The 21377-nt window shown below is 38.1% G+C and overlaps 2 protein-coding genes and 1 non-coding gene across 5 annotated transcripts; 2 read left to right on the top strand and 1 right to left on the bottom strand.

Moving 5' to 3' along the window:
• Positions 1-1301: 1301 nt before the first annotated feature.
• Positions 1302-10639, top strand: LOC113497717 (neutral ceramidase-like). 2 transcript variants are annotated; one of them, XM_026877408.1, is made up of 15 exons: positions 1302-1404; positions 2728-2993; positions 3507-3650; positions 4052-4228; positions 5509-5636; positions 5952-6150; positions 6488-6694; positions 6831-6950; positions 7187-7276; positions 7517-7633; positions 7941-8168; positions 8453-8548; positions 8968-9135; positions 9835-9947; positions 10290-10639. In XM_026877408.1, the coding sequence occupies exons 2-15, from the start codon at positions 2733-2735 to the stop codon at positions 10465-10467; spliced, it is 2226 nt and encodes a 741-aa protein (XP_026733209.1). In that variant the 5' UTR covers positions 1302-1404; positions 2728-2732; the 3' UTR covers positions 10468-10639. The 2 variants fall into 2 exon arrangements, with proteins under 2 accessions (XP_026733209.1, XP_026733208.1); XM_026877407.1 differs by lacking the exon at positions 1302-1404 and adding an exon at positions 2204-2315.
• A 3349-nt stretch (positions 10640-13988) lies between these two features.
• LOC113497715 (triokinase/FMN cyclase-like) lies at positions 13989-21302 on the top strand. 2 transcript variants are annotated; one of them, XM_026877404.1, is made up of 15 exons: positions 13989-14135; positions 15130-15267; positions 15701-15764; positions 16153-16263; positions 16596-16684; positions 16893-16982; positions 17172-17289; positions 17667-17794; positions 17935-18052; positions 18315-18547; positions 18775-18937; positions 19142-19289; positions 19655-19754; positions 20091-20218; positions 21174-21302. In XM_026877404.1, exons 2-15 carry the CDS (start codon positions 15130-15132, stop codon positions 21286-21288), a joined length of 1743 nt encoding a protein of 580 aa, XP_026733205.1. In that variant the 5' UTR covers positions 13989-14135; the 3' UTR covers positions 21289-21302. The 2 variants fall into 2 exon arrangements, with proteins under 2 accessions (XP_026733205.1, XP_026733203.1); XM_026877402.1 differs by lacking the exon at positions 13989-14135 and adding an exon at positions 14143-14271.
• On the bottom strand, positions 20417-20609 carry LOC113497835. The gene has a single exon (XR_003400934.1). It is a non-coding gene; the product is annotated as a U2 spliceosomal RNA (small nuclear RNA).
• Positions 21303-21377: the final 75 nt, after the last annotated feature.

Raw genomic sequence — 21377 nt, 5'->3', positions numbered from 1 at the left:
ACACTGTATGAGACATGACCAGCCCCAAGGCGAAGTCCGGGAGTAAGCTAGTTTACTCTCTTCCGTGAAGGAAGTAAACTAGCTCATAAAATCTTAGATCACCTGCCGAAAACTCAGCGGGGACAATTTTATTACTCTTCTAAAATGTAAGCTTTCGTAGGGTTAATATAATAGTGTATATCTATAGTAAAATACTTCGTTACCTAGCAACCATATTCGCGGTAGCTTTGGCTCCTTCATCAGCGGCTGTCACAGTCTTATTGAGTAGCTCTATCAGGTCGCCCTTTATGTTCTGCTTGTACACCTCAGCCGCAGTATGAAGCGTGTCCAATTAGAAATAAGAAAGGTATTTAACGAAATTAAAAACAGTTCCCGCTCTAAGGATTTAATCTATGCGGTGTATATAAGGTAAAAAAAATAATAGATTAAAAAAAACTAAAAACCCACGTTTTTAAATGACACGCGAATCAAATTTTATCAAAATCGGTCCGACTGTTTTTGTAGTTGGAGTTTTAAAAAGCATTGTTGTCGGTTTAAAGCTAACCTGAGAACATGCCATGCCGTGCATGCTAGCTTATGGGGAAGTGCCTTGTGTGCCTGCTCCAGCACCCCAGGCTTTTATAATCAAATATTATCTTTATTTAAATTAAAAAACATATAAATTACATTTTTAAATATAGGCATATAAAAAAAACAACATATATTTAAAAATATAAAAAATAGTGTCCAACCGGCAACGGGAACAGGGCCCAAGCTGCCGGTGGTCAGGGCTCCAGAGAGAGGAACCTCCTCACGATGCGCGCCGTGTCCAGAAGTACCGCTTTCTGAATCAAACCCTTGACCCAGACGCCCAACGAGAGCCTCCGAAGATGTTGATCGAGGCTCTTGGCTATTAAGCCATTGGCACTTACGACTATCGGGACAATGATTGCCGAGTCCACCTCCCACAAGTCGACAACCTCGTGAGCTAAATCCAAATATTTCAATTGTTTTGAGTCACAATCAAATATTATTATTATAATTAAAAGCTTGTCATAGTTTAGACTTCAGCCCAGAAATAGATACAACTTGAAAGATAATAATTTATTCATTTTTTACTTTTACATACACCTAAAAAAGCGTGTTTGTAGTGTATTTTAAACTATTAATTTATTCATGGTTTTTACGAATACGTAAAACGTAAACTTGAACATCCTGCGTTTAAATATTTATCAAGAACGAAATATTTTAGATAATTCATTTAGTCCGATAACTGTTATCGGATTATTGAAACGATTAATTAATATTATTTATATCTGTTATAATCATTGCCTACAACGAGTGTGTATGGAGTGGTGTGTGTTTTTGAAATTTTTAGTTAGTAGGCATATTTATTTTATTGTGATAGTGTTTTCAATAAGAAAAGTAAGTATTCCATGTTTTTTTTTTAACATACGTAAATAATAGAAGTAAAATAAAAGTGTTTGGGATCTGTCTAGGAATCAATTGTTGTGTAATTATGTAGTATAGGGCCCCGTATTATATTTTCTTATGGGTTTTTGGACAATAAAACGCGCACAACCATTTACTAGGATTAATTGCATCGCCAAAAAGTAAGGAATCTATATACTTAGCCTAAACTATAAATATTTAAAATGACCTAATTATGAGTGTTAGGATTGGTGTATTTATAAAAAATGTTGTTATTATCATAGTTTTTACAAAACAACGTATTAGAATACACACAATGTGTAACGTGTTGCGGGTTCGATCCCTGCTTACTGCTTAGTACACGCTTATGAGTATGTGACTTGAAGTTCTATGAAACACCGGAACGGGAATTTGATACTTTAGTTAGTGTTGAAATCGACATGAAATAAAATATACTTATACAAGGAGTGTTACTGAAAAACATTTACAATGCCCAGAACTTTAATTCCCATCGTAAAATAAGTAGAATACTCAAGCTCATTTCATTCATGCCTGATAATGTTGTAGTTGGGAAGAGGTGGGGCCGCGGCATACCTACTCCTTGGCCAAGATCGATGCCTCGCCGTAAAGGAACAGGCGTCAAGGTCACACGGTGTAAACATAGAAGAAAATTCAGGAAGAGATAAAAAATAAACTGCCCTTAGTTCTATACACAATAAAAAAACAATAAAAGAACCCAGGAACAATTTTATTAGTGGCCTAGAATTTAGCATAGGCTTTTGAAGAATTCAATAAATAAAAACTTGGTATGAATACTTCAGGCAATTCTAGGCATCGCCGCGTAAAGAGTTCAGCTACGAAAGAGGTAGAATCCCTCATTAGGCGACCTCCCGCGAGATTGCCAAGTGAGTACGCGCTTAGCGGAGTATCTTAATGATTTCGCACATCTTATCATTTAATCCGACCCTTATCAATAGAATAAATTAGCAATTGGCAAACATCAGTAATGTTAATTTTCTTTTATTTTGTCAATTAAACGATAGGACTTGTTAGTGTAAGCGGTAACTATAGTACAATTAATTGCATCAATTAAACCATTAAATTTGAGGATCATTTTAAAATTAAGCTACGTTATTAAAAACGGCTTGTTTTGTAAATATTTCGTACACAGTAGCACATCTGGGGAGTTTTTCACTAACTTTTCTTTTTCTTCCTAACTACAACACTAGGAAGTTTCACACTAAGAAAAATATGGATTTGTCTAATAGTGTAGGATTAAAAACTTTATTAAAAACCAATAAATCTTTTCAATTCTAGGTACAATGGCGTTTACACTAGTGGGTAAAATTGTCACCGCGGTAGTGGTGCTAGCTGTCATCGGCGGTATGACAGCCACCATCGTGTTGGTCGTCAACGATTCCAGCAGTGACAGCGAAACTACGACTGCAGCGACTGATACGACAAGTCCGACTGATGCGACAAGTGCAGCTCCTTCTACTACAGAAATAGTCGATGAAAGCATTCTCTACCGAGTCGGAGTCGGCATTGCTGATATGACTGGACCTTGCGTAGAGATTAATTTCGTAAGTAGCTTTTAATACAGCATAAAGGTCATATTAAAAGTCAATTTTAAGTTTTTTATTAAGTCACATACTGTGAGTGAGGAGCTCGAGGCAGATATAACTGCACAAGTTGATCGATCACAGGCTATTGCTAGCTGGATAGGTCAGTCCGTGGATGTCATAAAGAGTTCCTCCGTGGTTCGGAAGACACGTTACGCCTATGATTTGCACATCTTTGACAGTCGCTACGAGAAGCTATAAGCTACAAATTCTAGCTAAGTAGTATCGTGTTCCCCAGGTGACTGGGTTGAGGTCAGATAAGCTCCTTGTAAAATACTGGTACTGAGCTGCATCCAGTCAGACTGGAAACCGACACCAACGTAGTTTGGAACAGGCTAAGATGATGTTGATAACATGCTGTGCATCGTATGAATAGCACTTTATGGTGTTTTCACCATAAAGTTATTTAGAAATGACGGATGACTAAGTTCACCACTCGTACACTTTGTTAACTTATGGATTCTCTCTTCCTAGATGGGTTACGCCGAAGTGTCTCAGAGTGGTGAAGGCCTCCACTTGCGCCAGTTCGCCAGATCCTTCATCTTTGTGAAGGGAGACACCAGGATCGTGTTAGTCACAGCTGAGGTCCAGGCTGTGGGCATTGCCGTTAGGCGAGAGGTGAGCAAACATTATAGCTTGTGACCCATTCTTAACTAATCCCGCTCTAAGGACTTTTATCCTCACGCCGGGTAGCGGGGATTACCCAAACATTCAAATTATAAATACTATTTTATTATATTTTCTATGTGTTATCTCATGTGTCTCTAAAAGTACTTTTAACGTCAAACCTTAAACCTCTAATTTTTCAAGTTATAACGATCTAGTTACTTAATTATGAGAATCATTTATTTGACTAGATACATCTGAAATTCTGCAACTTTTCTCTTCACACTTAACACACGGTTTTAAACCGCTCTGACAGCCCCTAAACTCCAAAAATCCTGGAAATATTCTCATTGATGCAGGTTTCCTAAATATATTTTCTAATGCTTCATACTAAAGTTCTCCTTCAATTAAAGGTCGTGAAGAGATTACAAGAGTTATACGGTGACACATACAACCTGCGGAACGTGATTATCACCGGCACACACACTCACGCGGCCCCTGGAGGACACCTGGTCGACTTCATACTGGATATCAGCATCCTCGGCTTCTCACAGGAGACCTATAATGCCTACGTCGAAGGAATAACAAGGGTAAGTGCAAATTGAAAACAGATAGTCCATAATTGTCGTACAACGCCATCTATTGTCAGTTTAAATAACGTAAAGTATTACGAGTTTTCTGAAGATATTAATATTATAGGTAATTAAACCCTGACACAGAACTAATGATCGTGCTCATCAAACAAACTTTTGTTCTGAGTGGGATACGAATTGCTATAGCAATCAGGGCCATTAGCCAGTAGACCAGTTGTTCTGGCCAGTCGAAGGGACAATAGCTGAGTATAAATATTTAATGAGTGAAAAAAACAATTCGTTTGGTAGATAATTAAAATTCAAAGTTGAGGACGTCCCTGTACTGAACTTTAAATTTTGTGTCGTGAGAAAAACTTGTGACGACTTCGCAAAATTTACACACAGAAGTGACGTCACAAGTAACTTCCATTTGCTTTAATTTGATCAAATTATATTTGAACGACATAATAGAAAAATAAAAACCATTATCATCATCTTATTAATTTAATTAAATGACGTACACTGAAAAATAAAATTGACATCATCCCTGTTGTTGTTTATTTTTTAATTTTAGAGATGATAATTTATATCACATATCAAATCTCTTTTTATCTGTTGTATTAATTTAATTGGAATCTGATTGTGTCATTAATTGGCCTTAAGTAATCTTGGTCATTTCATAAGAAATTATTTTTTCTTAAATAAATAAAAACGAAACCTCTCTTCTTGTAAGACACAAAAAAGTGGCACGAAAAAAAGTATTCATTGTAATTGACTTTAAAAACATTAAGAATTAGCTTATCGGTGTTATTATAATAATTATCATCGTCATTAAACGTAGCCGATCGATCACCTAAATCCATTCATTAATCGGCATCATATCTGAAGATAATCTGGTGTTCTGTTTTTTTTTCCGTAGAGAAATTAGAAATTGACTTTTTGTAGAGTTGATCTTTTTACTTTCAGGACGAAGGAACTTACTTAAAATATGTAGGAACTTACTGAAAATTTGTAATTAAAGTAAACCTACTCCATGACATGATATAAAGCGTATATCCACCTAAGATCTGATTAAATCTAGGTATACATAGGTCCTGTAAAGTTACTCGTAGAAAGTAAAGATGCCATTGACCGTACTAGATAAGTATTCCATGAATATTCACTTCATAGTTCTATATGGAAAAAAATGGTTCGCCGGCTCAGCTAGCACACAAATACATTTCTGAAACCCCAGTCATGTCATGTCATCATCTCTAAAACCACATAAATGGTTCCTAATTGAACTCTACTGATTTCAGAGTATCATCAGAGCCCATGAGAGCATAGTACCAGCGCGCCTGTTCTACGCCCAGACTAAAGTTGCCGACGCTCATAGGAACAGGTCTCCTTACTCTTACTTAGCCAATCCAGAAGAAGAACGGATTCGGTAAGTTTTCTTTTTTTTCAAGTTTTTCAAGGACAATACTTAATCTTAATTCTCCCTTAAAGTTTCCTGACACGTTGTTTGTCCGCTATTTTCAAAGCAATCAAAACTGGCATTCTGAAAAGAAAAATTGTTTTGTTTCCCATCCAAAATCGGTCATGCGCAGTGTAATGGGAGGAAGAATAGAATATGCCTTATTTTGTCTATGTCACACGTTTATTATGACTTATGTCACATGGGCCGTAGGTCATAGGCCATGGGTATCGTAGTCTTTTAAACACTGAGATTTCGAACCAATGCTTAAATTATCACCCACAGCTACGATGGCGACACAGACGACACGCTAACCCAGGTCAGGATCCAGAAGGCGGACGGCAGCCTCCTCGGCTTGATGAACTGGTTCGCGGTGCACACCACCAGTATGAACATGACCAACCACTTGGTCTCGTCAGACAATCTGGGATACGCTGCGCTTAGGATGGAAAAAGAGCTGAATCCTTTCAGTGTGGTTGGCAAGGTAGGTTGAAGTACTGATTTTATTTTCGCTCTTTTTGTTATTTTTTGTTTTCTAGCAAGGCAGATTGGCTGAAAACAGGAATGTATCCAACAAATAAGGCATTATGATTCATGGAGGATCCACCGTTCAAAATGTTTTTAGGTGCAAATATAAGTGGTATTTGTAAAAATTGTAGTAGTAATTGCAATATATGCGTTCCCAGAATGCTTAGCAGGTTTATTGTAATTGATTACTTTCTTGTAGGCAATACCTATCGAAAAATATCCGTCTCGATTTGCCTTAGACAGAACTAAAAACGTCCTCATCCATTAAATTTACCTTTCCATCTTCCTTCCAGCCCCAAATAGTAGCAGGATTCTTCTCGTCAAACCTCGGCGACGTGTCTCCGAACACCCGCGACCCTCGCTGCGAGTTCTCTGGCAACGAGTGCGACAACCAGTACGTGATCTGCGCCCACATGGAGCGCTGCTTCGCCGAGGGACCTGGAGACGACATGTTCGAGAGCACCAAGATTATTGGCACCAGAGTCTTCGAGGGGGCTTGGGTAAGACATATTGAATAGTAGTTTTTGGCGTTCTTGATTGTTGTGTTCGTGAAAAAAAAACTTTCTTAAAAGGCATACTGAAATGATATAATAAAGAAACTATTCTTGAATACACTGTATTTGTTTAAATCCTCAGCAAGTGCTGAACTCCCCTGCTGAGGAGCTGACGGGAGATCTGGCGGTGGTGCATCAGTTTGTAGACATGCCCGAACAAGTCGTTGCCAAGTACGATCCAGTGGCACAAACCTTCAAAACTGTAAGTACAAACAACAGACATGTTCTCATTTTATAGTTTCTTTTCTAAGAACTTGCAGTTTTGCTGTTTCTATATCTAATTCGAATTTAAGCAAAGCACAGCACAGCAGGCCTGTTTTTGTATTTATTGAACTATTTTACCAAAACATTTTTGGCTTGATTATATAAACTAACATTTTTCTCAGCGTACTTTGACTACTTTTGATTAGAATAATTTTATTACTTAATAATTTTTAGGACGAACCAGTTAAAGGATGTTTTGCTGCTATGGGATACAGTTTCGCTTCCGGCACAATAGATGGCGCTAATACTTTGAACATTACCCAGGTTAGTACACGTTTTTTCTTTACTCATTCAATTATTTATTTTTTGGAAATCGAAATCCTAAACTGCTAGACCGATTTGAATGATGATGCGCCCCGGAAGGTTCAGATAATATACCAATTATCGGATAATTAAGAAGAGATCCTATAGTAGATGCTTGTAGTAATAGTTAAGTTCATATTTAAGATTATACTATGCACCGCGTAGCCTCTAAATATAATAACACTATTCGTTTCTGCACAGGGTAATTTGGAAGGCAACAATCCTCTATTGGACTTGGTGAGTGGTGTGGTGGCCGATCCTACAGAAGAAGACATAGAATGTCACTCACCGAAGCCTATCCTATTCGCCACTGGAAGGGTAAGAAAGTGGTACTTAATAAAGAATACTTCAATTTTATTTTAGTATAAAGGTATCAAAAATTGGTTAATATTCTCGTGCTGTTCCATATGGTAACCAGTACCAAAAGTTTCTTTATATACGATATAGATAGTGATGACACTACCACTAGATTTAAACCTTGAGCGACAATTTTTATTGACACCTCTTAATTTATAAATCACTTTACTATTCCTCTGTAACTCCTGAAATTCTTTAGATTTCTGACATTTGTTTAGTCTGTTCTTGATTTCTGCTAATTAAAACCTGATTCAATTGATATTTGCAGGCTACCTTCCCCCTCCCCTGGCACCCTCGCGTGGTCTCCGTCTCCCTCATCTGGCTGGCTGGTCTTGCGATCCTGGGCGTTCCTGGAGAGCCCACCACCATGTCCGGGCGGCGAATGCGAGCGGTTGTCGGCAATGTCATGGAGAACCGCGGAATTGAACCCAGAGTTGTGGTGTCGGGTCTTACTAACGAGTATATCCACTATGTAGCTACTCCTGAGGAATATATGGTGAGGATATTTATGGAACCAAGATCCCCATTGTTGGTCATCTCATTGAAACAGATAGCTGGATTAAACTTATTTCGTTTTTGAAATGCTTTGTCTTAAACAGAGGGAATTTTTTTACTGGATATCCCACTCCCAAAATGGACAATAACTACTATTTAGAATTTACTAGCCTCCCACGCTTGGTCTTCCCTATTTAGACCTTCTTGCTGGGCAAAAATCTCACCTTCAATTTCATATCCTCTCCCGTGTCTATCATGCTAATTTTAACGTACTAATATAAACAGATCCAAAGATACGAGGCCGCGTCAACACTCTACGGGCCAAACACACTGGACATCTTCCTAAACAAATTTAATGAATTTACAGTCGCTGCTATTGAGGTAAGGTTTAGTTCTAGAAAATATAAAATATTTTATATCATCGTAGTTGTGAAAGCATAAGCTTTGAAATTAATAAAATCAAACCAATGCGGTTTCAATGAACACATATCCCATAGCATAGAAAGTGTACCATACCATACTTTGGCGGTAATAGTGAGTGCAGCCACTGGACTGCCAAGTCAAAGATTACGTTCTAATCCCGGCTTACTAATCAACTATCATTTGCTCAAAACTGTCAATGAAAACTTGAGGAAAATTAACACACCAGAGCTCAATTCAAGAGTATCTTCAAAACCACATCAAAAGCCTATGGCCGGTTCCAAAAATCTGACAAGATGTGTTGGTGGTTGTACATCAACTATATATAAAGAAGAAGACCATCCTTTAACCTTGCTAATCACACTTTCGTATATCCATAGGGATTTGATGTGGAAGCTGGTCCAGAGCCAGCGGACTACCGCAACAATACTCTGTCCCTCATCACACCGGTCGTGTTCGACGTGTCACCGATCGGCAGGAATTTTGGAGACTGTCTTGTTCAGCCAGAAGCAACTGTTAAGAGAGGGGACATTGTTAGGGCTACATTTGTAAGTAATCTTATATTCTAACTAGCTGTTGCCCGCGACTTCGTCCCCGTGGGTAGAAGATATAAGTTATGATTTATACCTGCCCTGTTTTTTTCACATTTTCTATTGTATCTTCGCTGCTATAAGTCGCAGCGTGATGGTTTATAGCCTAAAACCTTCCTCGATGAATAGTCTATTCAGCACAAAAATATTTTTTCAATTTGGACCAGTAGTTCCTGAGATTAGCGCGTTCAAAAAAACAAACTCTTCAGCTTTATATATTAGTATAGATATGGGTTTTGAGGGGTTATAGTCACATAGAAATCGACTTGTGTTATTGTCACATGCATAATTTTGGAAGAAAAAGCTCAAGTGGGTTTGAAAATATGTCGACGCTGATTTTTGATGCGCAAATCTAATTCCAAAGAATACTACTTAGTCTAAACTGCTTTTGGACAGGTTTTCTTGAGAGTTGGTGTAGGAGATTTAGCACAAAAGGATGTTTGGGTTATATTAATCTGACTACAAAATACTTGTGCAGAATATCGTAAGCACATCGTAGTAACTAAGTACAAAAAAATCTAAGAAGGTTTGTATTTTCTCAGGTGCTTAACAAAGGTTTTTAATAGCGGGGACTTAAGAAGACTGGAAGTCTAAAAGAGGTGCCCCTTTCCCAAATTGTCACATGTTCCCGTTAATTTCCTATACATTGTGATGCAGGTCGCGGCCAACCCTCGCAACGATCTGAAGCAGGAAGCCACGCACGCCGCCGTGCAGCGTCTGGAGCTCACCGAGTGGGTGGAGTACGCCAACGACGCTGACTGGGACACCAAGTATGTAATAAAAAATAATTTGTATTTGATAAAAGTGAAGCGGGATCCCGATTCGTTTTCGGGCCCGGGCCTCTAAAATAACGTGGTTTTCGCTTAAAGAATGTTCAAAATCGTTTTAGTTGATACTGATTCCAAAATCGGAATCCTTTCATTCACATCTATAATGTCAACTTAACTTAAAAGATTCTCGATTCCTTAATCGTGGAGTCCAGTTGGGTCCGAAACTAGATGGGCAATCCAGATAAATACAAATCCAGGTAAATCCTTGTAGAATAGCATCCTCACCAATATCACTTCAGCCAAAATATACAACTAATTTCTTTCCCTTTTTTGAATTCCCAGATTCAAATGGAACCGCGTCTCGACACTACTCGGTACCAGTCAGGTGACATTCGAGTGGCGAGTACCAGAGGACGCGCTGCTGGCTCGCTACCGTATCGTCTACTATGGGGCGTCGAGGAGTGTGTTCGGATCTATCTCGCCGTTCATGGGAGCTAGTGATAGCTTCACTCTTTATTAAGGAATCAAAAGGCTTACTCCAGTTGTTAAAGTACTTAGAAAAATGGACAAAATCTTGGTGTCTTTGTAAAAATGTTATTTATGACTACTAAAATAAATTAGTCGTTTATTGGTTAACGAAGAGCTTATACGAGCCCGTCTAAGTTTGAGAATCCGCGTGATATTTCTACTAACTCTACTGTACAGTTAATTTATTAGTTTTGGTGTTGTGTTAAATATAGAAATAACAAAATATTATTATTTGAAATGTCATTGTATGAATGCATACAGGCCAAGATTTAAGTACACATCAACACAACAAACTATTATTTCACCACACAAATTATCATCTGTGGTTGCTATTTATGTAAATATACGAAAATTTAGGACATTTATAATTGTATTTATTGTACATAAAATCATAGTTTTAATTATTTTAGTTAGGATTGACAATGTTAACTTTGAACAGTTGATTAATGTATAGATGTAAAACATGACAAAGCTATGTAAATATTCGCTTCTATAGAGGTTTTATTATTTTTTATGCCTGTTTTTTCTAAGTTAATGCATCATGTTTTACAATAAAATACTTTAAAAAAACATTTGTTTGTTTTATTATTTTCGTTTCGGAAAAAAAAAACGTTACAATGGAATTTGGAAAGGTTTTCTTTAGCCTATTTGTTTTTTTGTTTGTTATTGTTTGTGGAACCCATTAAACACAAAGTATTGAAGTATTTGTGCGACTGAGGAAGGTATTACAATATTGCTTTTCTCGTTTACCACTAACTGACGCTTGGTTCTTTATAACAACGGTCGCTCGTCTTTTGTTTTCATTAGATGACTAAGATTTAAGATTTTTCAATCAGCAGTTAACTTTTATCTGAGGAATAAATATGGCCGTTTGACATATTTTCTATACAAAAGCTGTCAGAACACCAAACTTATTCGACGGATAAAAGTTATCTGGCGATTGAAAAATCGGCCCGTAATGTTACAAATTACAAGAAACCTACAACTACCACTCGAAGAGAGATTATTTCTACCCAAGTGACATTTCTAGAATTGTTAACTTCAATAAATGGTTGAACTTTACATTACGCTTTATTAGGTCTCGTGACCTTAACCTGTAAATTACATACATTCTGATGTTTTATATTGACGTTAAGGGTTGTAGAAATGTAATTTGGCTGGAAGGCTGTTGAGGAAGCGGGACACCGCTCTACAACGATTAGTGTTCTTTCTTGCTTTCACATCTGCAACACTCTTACTAAAGGTGTAGGTAGGAATGTTCATTTTTAGGTTTCTTAAACTAAAGGGTGTAAATGAAACCCGTATACGTAACCCTATCACCTGAGTGTCCAGCCTGTATATCACGAACTGTGATACTGATAGCTATAATAGACTGTTGAAATCTATACTAAAATATAAAGCTGAAGAGTTTGTTTGTTTGTTTGAACGCGCTAATCTCAGGAACTACTGGTCCAAATTGAAAAATTATTTTTGTGTTGAATAGACCATTCATCGAGGAAGGCTTTAGGGTATAAACCATCACGCTGCGTCTAATAGGAGCGAAGATACAAAGGAAAATGTAAAAAAAACAGGGCAGGTATAAATCATAACTTATATCTTCTACCCACGGGAACGAAGTCGCGGGCAACAGCTATTTTACAAATAAATCGATGGTAAAAATGATTCGTACAGTAGTTAGTGCCTGAGTATTGCAAGTATACTACATATTGTTGCTGCAATGTTACAATGTAGTATATTCAAAGTTATTCAAATGAATTTCATCTTTATGCTCATGACACTAGGGTATAATTCTATACAGCACTGGCCAACACTGGCATTTGTAGCAGAATATCTAAATATAGTTTACAAATACCTTTTTCTTTGCTTCACAACGAGCAGTTTCCTTTTATAACAAGCTTGCTATCCATATACAGCGATGGAAATATCTACTACTATAGGTACTTAATTATTTACTATTACTTATATAGAAACTAAACGGTTACCGATACCTGTTTTATTTATTGGTGCAACTGAAACGCCGCTACATGCTGAGCACTGCGTTGCACTCAACATCAATTGTGGTACGAGACCAGGGGCCGGGTTACGTTGGTCTATGATGAATTGGTATGCATTGCCATGCACTGACTAAATGCGGGAGACCATGCACGGCAGTTTTAGTTTAGTTAGTAAGTGTCTGGCACTACCCGACTCCTCCCCGAAGAGGTGGAAAGACATGGAGATTCCCACGCTGAAAGTAAAAAGGGCCTTCCCGCATTTATTCATAAATTAGATTATTTGATACTTTCATCATCCTAGTCTTTTCCAAACTGTCTTTTACTTTTTTGCTGTCGGCTGCGTACCTACCTGTGTTTTACAAGGAGCGACTGCCTATCTAAACTTTCAATCCAGTTACTTGGACCACCGATACCCCTTAGTCAGACTGGTTGTCAGATTTTCTAGCTTCTGATTACCGATGACGGCTGTGAAAGGTGTATTCAATAACAGCCGGAAGCCACAAATTAACCTCCCTTCGCAAACAGGGAGTCCGAAGTAGTTGTGACCTATATAGATGGTCCACCCATTCACGGGCTGACCTCATCGAATGTACCTTAACTTGTGAGCAACAAACTTGTGCGGTTGTTCAGCTCTCGATCTCAACTAAGTATAACTTATATACTAATATTTATTACGAGTTTTGTGGAAGATAGGTATGGATCCTAAATCCACAAGTTTCTAGTTATATATTGATCTCGAAGTTCACACATTAAAGGTACCCGATTGGTACTTTTGTATAGATAATTTAAAATTTTGATAACACCCAATAACAAATACTTGTTATTTAAAAAATGGTTATCAGTGTTCGTAATTTCAACAGCTTAATGTTTATACGTTTAATAATTCTTAGCGATAAGTTTTACGACTTCAGATGAGATATAGTTTAAGGCAAATGTTCGAAAAAGAACTGTTAAAGATTCAAGAAATGCATCGTACGATATTTAAATGAGAAGCAGATATAAATGGCTACCAAATATGAAATAAAAAATGCAATTACAGTAGATAAATACAGCGTGCTCCTGAGAATTGTTACGTTGTTTCTTCTTGCCAGTATAATAGTCTTTATTTGAAGACGGTTGTACGTTCTTTTTTTTTTAAATATTATGCTTATAAGAGGCAATGATAGGAAACTATTACCTACCGAGGTATTTCTTTTTTTTTAAACTGACCTTTTTTAATTACTTACTAACTTTTCAATCTTATTATAAATCTTAATTTCTTACAAATAGGCAGATACTTATGCAATCTTCTTGCCAAGACTCTCTACATTTAGGGACCATATATTTAGACCTCAACTAACGTGAATATAAGGTCCGAGACCTTATTTTGACACGCGATTCTTTTATATTTATTCTTTTATAGTATTAACGTATATACAGTTAGCTACTTTAAAGCGTTAAATAACATAGCTTGTTAGACACAATTAGCATTATGCCTCACAGATCAGACCATACAATCGCATAATAAGACTGAAGTTAGTCGCGTTTATACATTCAGAGAACACTCATCTGCAAACGTTTAAAATACATTACAGTTTTTCCTTTTAAACCAGATACAATTTACATATAAAAGCAGTAATGTAAATCCAAGTTTTTAAATTATATTTGTCGAAGATTTTTGTGGGAAGTAAGTGAGTTGTGTTGTTTTTGTTGAGCGATAAGTCAGGGGTCGTAAACCGTGTTTGATTGTGCTATCACTTATGTAATTGTTGTCATTTGTAATAGACGTTTGATCGGAACTAGTTTTGTATACTGTTTTAAAGGTAAGTGCTAATTATTGTAAGGAAATATAGTGCGAAGAATGGTTTTGTGGTTGAAGTAAACGCCATGTAAATACAATGATTGATGGGTATTGTGTGTAGTAGATATTTTAAGCTTACCATTGCAGACCAGTTGGAATAGATAGATATATTATCCGTATTTTTTGTTCTGTGATACTTTTTAAATATCATTACTATTTTGCTACTTTCACTTCTCTTTTATACTTACTGCATATGCAGTTATGTACATTGTGGTAAATGGAATTGAAAATCGACACTTGGCTATTAAGACATAAAATTACATGCTGGTCTTCAGTATATACGTTTTTTTTTTTGTAAATTGCAATGTTTAACATTATTTTATGCTATGTTGTGATAAATTTTCTTTGTACTTCAATTTTTTTTTTTTAGTATTTTTCTATTAACAAAAACGCATTTAATTAATGAAAGTACCTATCCCTTCTATTAATGTTATTACCGTTTTTTTTCAACTATTAGTATGAAAATAATATGGTTCCTAGTATCTTTATTGTGTAGTCATATTTTTTAAATCGTATGTTTATAAATACAATTATTGATAACAATATTACCCTCGAAATGAACCGATAAACATGTTTAAAATAACAACTGTCGTGAAACAAACATCGATATTAAAAAAAAACTCTTAATAGCTGTTTATGTTGAATTTCTTTTTACCCGACTGCCAAAGAAGGAGGGTAATGTTTTTCGAGTGTATGTAAGTATGTATGTATGTCTTTTTTATTAACTACTCCCGGGTTGAGCGTCGGACAAAAGCAATAGAATCCTTGACTACCTTCTGTTTTCTGAATGATTTAACTTTGAGCTCGTATCATTCTGCAGATGACTTCCAAACCTATAACGAAGAAGATAATAAACTCTCCGGAGACGTGCGTGGACGACAACCTCCGCGGAGTGGTGGCCGCCTGTCCCGCGCTGCAGCTGCACCCCAAGCACAGGGTCATCACTGTCAGGCAGAAGGTGGGCTTATGTATGAAGGATTGGAACTCATTGCCATACACCGACGCAAAAACGCGGATGACGTAGCACGGCAGTTCAGGTTTAGTCAGTAACTACTTCCTTCCCGAGGAAGTGGATGTCTATGAGGATTCGACGATTTAACAAAAAAAAAAAAGACAAAAGGTGGGCGCAGCCTCTATAGCCAAGTTACACTCCTACAGCCACTGGCGATACCTATTATCGCCCGCTTAAATCGTGCGGAAATGATATTGCATTTTCTTAAGTAACTGGACATAGAACTGCCATTTTCAAACTTAAAAAAGGAGAAAGTTCTAAATTTATCTTTACCACAAAACATTGAACTGGATGCACCGTTTCTTCATCAAGTTTATCTCAGTAGTTTTTTATTTGAAGTCGGTTGTACGGTGTTTAATTTACGTTGTAACGATTCCAGACTGACACAGGCAGAGTGGCTATCCTTGGTGGCGGTGGATCTGGTCACGAACCTTTTGCTTCTGGTAAGATGATCATGAGCTGTAATATCAGATAAGTTTCTTCTTCTTTGAACAAAAGTACAGACAAGATTTAGCCTAGCTAAGTAGCCATGTTTCGAAGCTGGAATTTTAATATATAATTATATTCGAGACCACCGTAATTTTCATCCTTGATTTAGTTTCCAACACCCGTAACATTGAATGAAATCTGTCCGTCTTTCACTAGGTCTGTGTACTTCCTTCTTGGCCTTGCTCTTTGAGCCTCTATCTATGAAGTACATAGACATCAACTGAAGGAAAAGGCAGAAGTGCCAACGTATAAGGAAGTGAAAGAGATGGCACATGACAGAGTAAGATGGAAATCGCTACACCGACAAATGCACAGCACTTAAATGTTGATGATGATATCCAGGTTTCGTCGGCGCCGGTCTCTTAGATGGTGCTGTTGCTGGAGGCGTGTTCGCATCCCCTCCTACAGGACACGTCCTTTATGCCATTGCGCAGTTATACAAATATAACTCAGGTAAGAATGCAATAAAGTTTCATTATCATCCTAGCCTTTTCCTAACTATGTTGGGGTTGGCTTCCAGTCGAACCAGATGCAGCTAAGTAACAGTGTTTTACAAGGAGCGACTGCCTATCTAAAGCTCTGAACCCAGCAACCTGGGCAACACGGCACCCCTTAGTAAGACTGGTGGTCAGGCTTTCTAGATTCTGATTATTCGCAATAACTGTCTTAGGAATAAAATATCATTGCCATTATCTCGTCCAGAATACTAACCGGGCGTTTCTCAAAAAAGTGGTTTAAGCAGCCTTTCTGTGTCTTCAACCCCAATTGTATTTGCTTGCTTTCAGGAGGTGTCCTCGTCATCATTGGTAACTACACCGGAGATAGACTTAACTTCGGCAAAGCTATTGAAAAGGCAAAGATTTTAGGTATCAAGGTTCGTATCAATAACCAAACCAACTCTTTTAAACGTTAGAGGTCTGCATTTGAAAGAGGGAGACCGCTTTACGCCGTTTGGGACGAAGTCTTGCTTCCACAACAGCAATTGTCCTTTGAGATATCGTCAGGTTATGGGTTCATTAACTATTCGCTTAATTGCTGCCCATAGGTACCAGCGCGTTATTCCAGAACTTTGTTTGTTACAGGTTGAAGGTTTAATTGTCGGTGAGGATGTCGCTTCCAGTAAAAACAAGACTGGCGGGCGCAGCATGGTTGGGGAAGTCATATTCTATAAGGTAAGTAACAGACAAATTTATACTTTATGGAACGGTGTTAAAGTTAATTTCAGAATGACGATTACCAACATGCTTCTATTCATTCAAGCATTCTCTTCCGCTCAACAAAAAGCAGAAAGAGTCATTATGTTGATTTAACTGTAAAATAAGGTTGAATTTTGATTTACGATTATGTATTTTCCTTTGTAGTTATGTGGTGCAATGGCAGCGAAGGGTTATGATCTGGAGACCATTCGGAACACAGCGGCGGAAAGTAACAAGTATATGGCTACTTTAGGTGTCTGTCTGAGCGCTTGCTCACTGCCCGGTAAGTTCTTATTGAAGTACTTATCTGTATCCGATTAAAGGTTCTGATATAATTCAGAGACAGGTTAAAATTCGTGCTATTGATTTTTCGTTAAACCAGGAGTCAAAGTCCAATTTATGAACACTGTAGAATTAACAGTCTACCTAATTATAAATTATTAGTTAGTATTAGGACTGGAATTCTAATAAGCTTAGACCAACCATATTATACCAGTATGTTTTTCTTTGCGTATGCTTATCCGTACGATGCATCGATGGCTAGGAGTCATGGAGGCTTAGTGGACCCATGAAGATTATAGCCCTCGTATAAGTTAATTTTCTTTTGGCTCCTATTGCTTCCTGATTCGTACCGTCTTAAATAGTACTTTAATTTGACAGGCCAGCCTCCTTTATTCGAGATAGCTCAAGACGAGATGGAGTTGGGAGCGGGAGTTCACGGTGAAGCCGGCATTGCTAAGTTCAAGATGGGTACAGCCAAGGAAGTCGTGGCCATGATTCTTGATAAGGTTAGTTCTAAGAAAACATATTGAAAAGGAAGATTTAATAGGAGAAATACCTACATCGTATCCACTTAACAAGACAACGCGAGAATCTTCAGGCTTATGAGATGTTTAAATAATATAATATATCTCTTTCCATATGTCAGATCACTTCTCACATGAAGCTTGGCGCTGGTGACAGAGTGGTCGCAACTACTGACAATTTAGGCGGCACCTCCTTCCTCGAAATGAACATAATTAATGCTGAAACTAAGGATTACTTGGGTAACTATACTGTTTTACTGAAAATATCTTTACGATGCGTCGCTTTGTCGTCAGATGGCCTAAACTGAGATGAAGTATATGAGTTAATCTAGGCTATCGCGTTCCCTTGGTCGCAGGTACAAGGGAAGGGTGAAGCATTCCGGTGGTTTTAGCCGGAAGACATAATTCTCCGCCTTCTTCAGGGCGGATAAAGGGCATGAGAATTACCCTTGGAAAAATTGTTTATGAATTTAAAACTCACTTCTTAATTTTTTTGTAACAGAAAACAAGCAAATCACTGTGGAGAGAATATACTCCGGTCACCTGAAGACCTCGCTAGAGATGCATGGCTTCCAGATCTTTTTGATGCAGCTTCCGAAAGAGAAGGAAGACTTCTGGCTGGAACTGCTAGACGCTCCTTCAGTGTCCGCAGCCTGGACTGGCAGCACGCTGTCTGCGAGAGTCGAGGGTGGGCATGGAGATGATGATACACTGTTGAAAACTGCTGCCAGGAAGGTAAGTGAGGATTGTGAGTGTTTGGTTCAAGGTCACGTTAAATACGATTTATACCTGTCGTGTATACCAAGGTTTGATCAGGGCTTCTAACTACATCGGCAAATGCTTATGCATAGAGTGAGTAAGTCGTCTTCTTTGCGATACTCACAGTAACAAACCGATACAACAGTACAATATTAATACAGTAGCAAAGATGATTGTGTTTTTATGAGAACATTTTTCTTCAGACAGCGTCAGGTCCATCATTATCAAAAGAAGAACAGGATTTGCTTCGAGGCGGTTTGTCTGCTGCCGCTGAAAATCTTATCCAGAATGAAGCATTGCTGAACAAATTGGATTCAGGGTGCGGCGATGGCGACTGCGGCATTACGATAAAGAAGTTTGGTTTGGGTGGGTTATTGTTTTGTTCATCACTTGTTTTACTCGAACAGGCAAATCAGATGTTATCAAACCCGCGAACCACATTTACCTTCAGGTTAACAGTGAAACTTAGAGATACACCAAAGCGTATGACCAGGTTAAGAACAGTGAATAGGATAAACCGATTGGCAAGATCAATGTTGTAAGTATGATGTATGTTGTTTGTAATTTCAGCGATCCAGTCGTACCTCAAGACGGCTTCTGTGGAGTATCCTTCGAACGTACTCTGGGATCTGTCGGAGATTGCCGAGACTGACATGGGAGGGACCTCCGGTGGGATTTACAGCCTCGGCTTGTCAGCAGCATCACAAGCTCTGGCCAGGTGAGGGATCACCGTTGTGAAACTAAAATCGAGAAAATATACTAGAAAAGATTTTTGTTTGCCTGCGGCATCTAGCATTTATATCGGTAGTAACGGTTCTTTTATGTTTTTTAAGTAAAAGCTCTTCGACATATGAATAATAAAACGCATACTATGTGGGTTGGTTCCAAGAGGCCCAGGATAGAGAATCGGGGAAGTCGTTGCCTAGCTGTGGGATACAGTGGGCAAAATAAATAATTAAAATTAATCAGATAGGTGGTTTTGCATTGACAGCGCAAAGTCAGGCAAATACACTCGTACATTAGCAATCGGTTTGTTTTGTTTTAAAGCAAATAAATGTAAACCTTAAGTATTACGACATACAGTGCTCAATCAAACAACGTATCGTCATGGTTGTCGGCGTGGGAGAGTGCGATGCAGTCGATCTCCAAGTATGGCGGCGCAGAGCCCGGAGACAGGACCATGGTTTGTTTTTTTTTTAAATATTAGTACATAGTCCTAGTCAAAATAAATACCTAAACGAATAACCAGTCGCAAATTGTGAGCAGGCTCTACGGGAACCTATTATACTGCTATTACGCATAACGTACCGACCATTAAAATTTCTCTTCCTTTGGTGTGATCAACAAGCGCTTGTTCTGAGTGTTTTTGTGCTTGTGCCATGAGTTTTAAATATTTGAGAGGGAGTCGTTTGTACTCTTCGATCAATCATATTTATTTGTGAAACATACGTAAAGATAACTAATAAATACTACTTCTATATTTTTAAAACCCTTTTCTTATACACCTTTCTATTTCTAGTTGGATGCGCTTCATACTGCGGCCGAGGTGTACAAGCAGAACATTAAAGGCGACCTGATGGAGCTACTCAATAAGACTGTGACAGCCGCTGATGAAGGAGCCAAAGCTACCGCGAATATGGTTGCTAGGTAACGAAGTATTTTACTATAGATATACACTATTATATTAACCCTACGAAAGCTTACACTTTAGAAGAGTAATTGTCCCCGCTGAGTTTTCGGCAGGTGATCTAAGATTTTATGAGCTAGTTTACTTCCTTCACGGAAGAGAGTAAACTAGCTTACTCCCGGACTTCGCCTTGGGGCTGGTCATGTCTCATACAGTGTATTATGTGGGCCGATCCCGGCGGCACTGCAATGCCGGGCCGACCCGTGACGGGAGTGGAGCGAGCCCCGAACATCCCGTCAGCTTACAAAAATCAGTTTAATATACTGGTCCCTCAGTGAGGGAACTTTCAGATATTAAGCTGAAAAGAACAGATACTACACTTTGATCTTAGCCAAAAGGCCGAGAAGCGATGCCGTACAACAGTCCGCACGGGGTAGTCATTAGGTCGCGGAAAATCTTAACACCGCCATTCAGAATCATGACGTCACAAGCGCAGCGCCATCTAGCGAAAAGCTCTGGTACCACGGAGTAGGTATACTCCCCTTGGTACGTACTTGTTTACGGAGCGGTGTACTCGGGAAGGGTGCGCTGCTGTTGCTTGTGTTCTCATTGACAGACATCGGTACTGCTTAGGATATCGACATCACGTGGCTTTTTCCCGTTGCCTGTAAATACAAATGTTGTACAAAATACAAACTAGGTTTTTTAATAAGCATTCTTCAGGCTTATTTAACAGGTGGATTAAGTAAATTTTAAAAGTTAAATACTTGCACAGCCATCATCTTTATGGTTTATCAAATGCTTAGCGCAGAAAAATGTGGCATGACTGAAATAGAAGATTCCAACGGTAAAAATTGAGAGCTTTCATTGACTTTAGTCAAAAAATAATCACAAATTTCAAATTAAATAAAACTCAAAAAAGTATCCCACTTGTTTTCTATTCCTAATTTTACAGGGAAAGTTCTTATTTTCCAGGGCGGGCAGAGCATCGTATGTGGCGAGTGGGTACGCACAAGATGAAGACGCCGGCGCACGCGCAGCGGCTGTGTGGCTGCAAGCTATACTAAAATACATCATCAGAAATAAATAAAATTACATCTTCTATTTACTTGTTTCAATGGAAGTAATTTTAATAGAACTTGACCGCAAAATTAGGTTTTTAGAGGCTTTGGTAGGCTT

The sequence above is a fragment of the Trichoplusia ni genome, chromosome 9 (genome assembly GCF_003590095.1).
Source record: "Trichoplusia ni isolate ovarian cell line Hi5 chromosome 9, tn1, whole genome shotgun sequence".
In the NCBI taxonomy this organism is placed as follows: Eukaryota; Metazoa; Arthropoda; class Insecta; order Lepidoptera; family Noctuidae; genus Trichoplusia; species Trichoplusia ni.
Note: the sequence above shows the minus strand (reverse complement) of the source record. Positions and strands in the feature narration are given on the sequence as shown.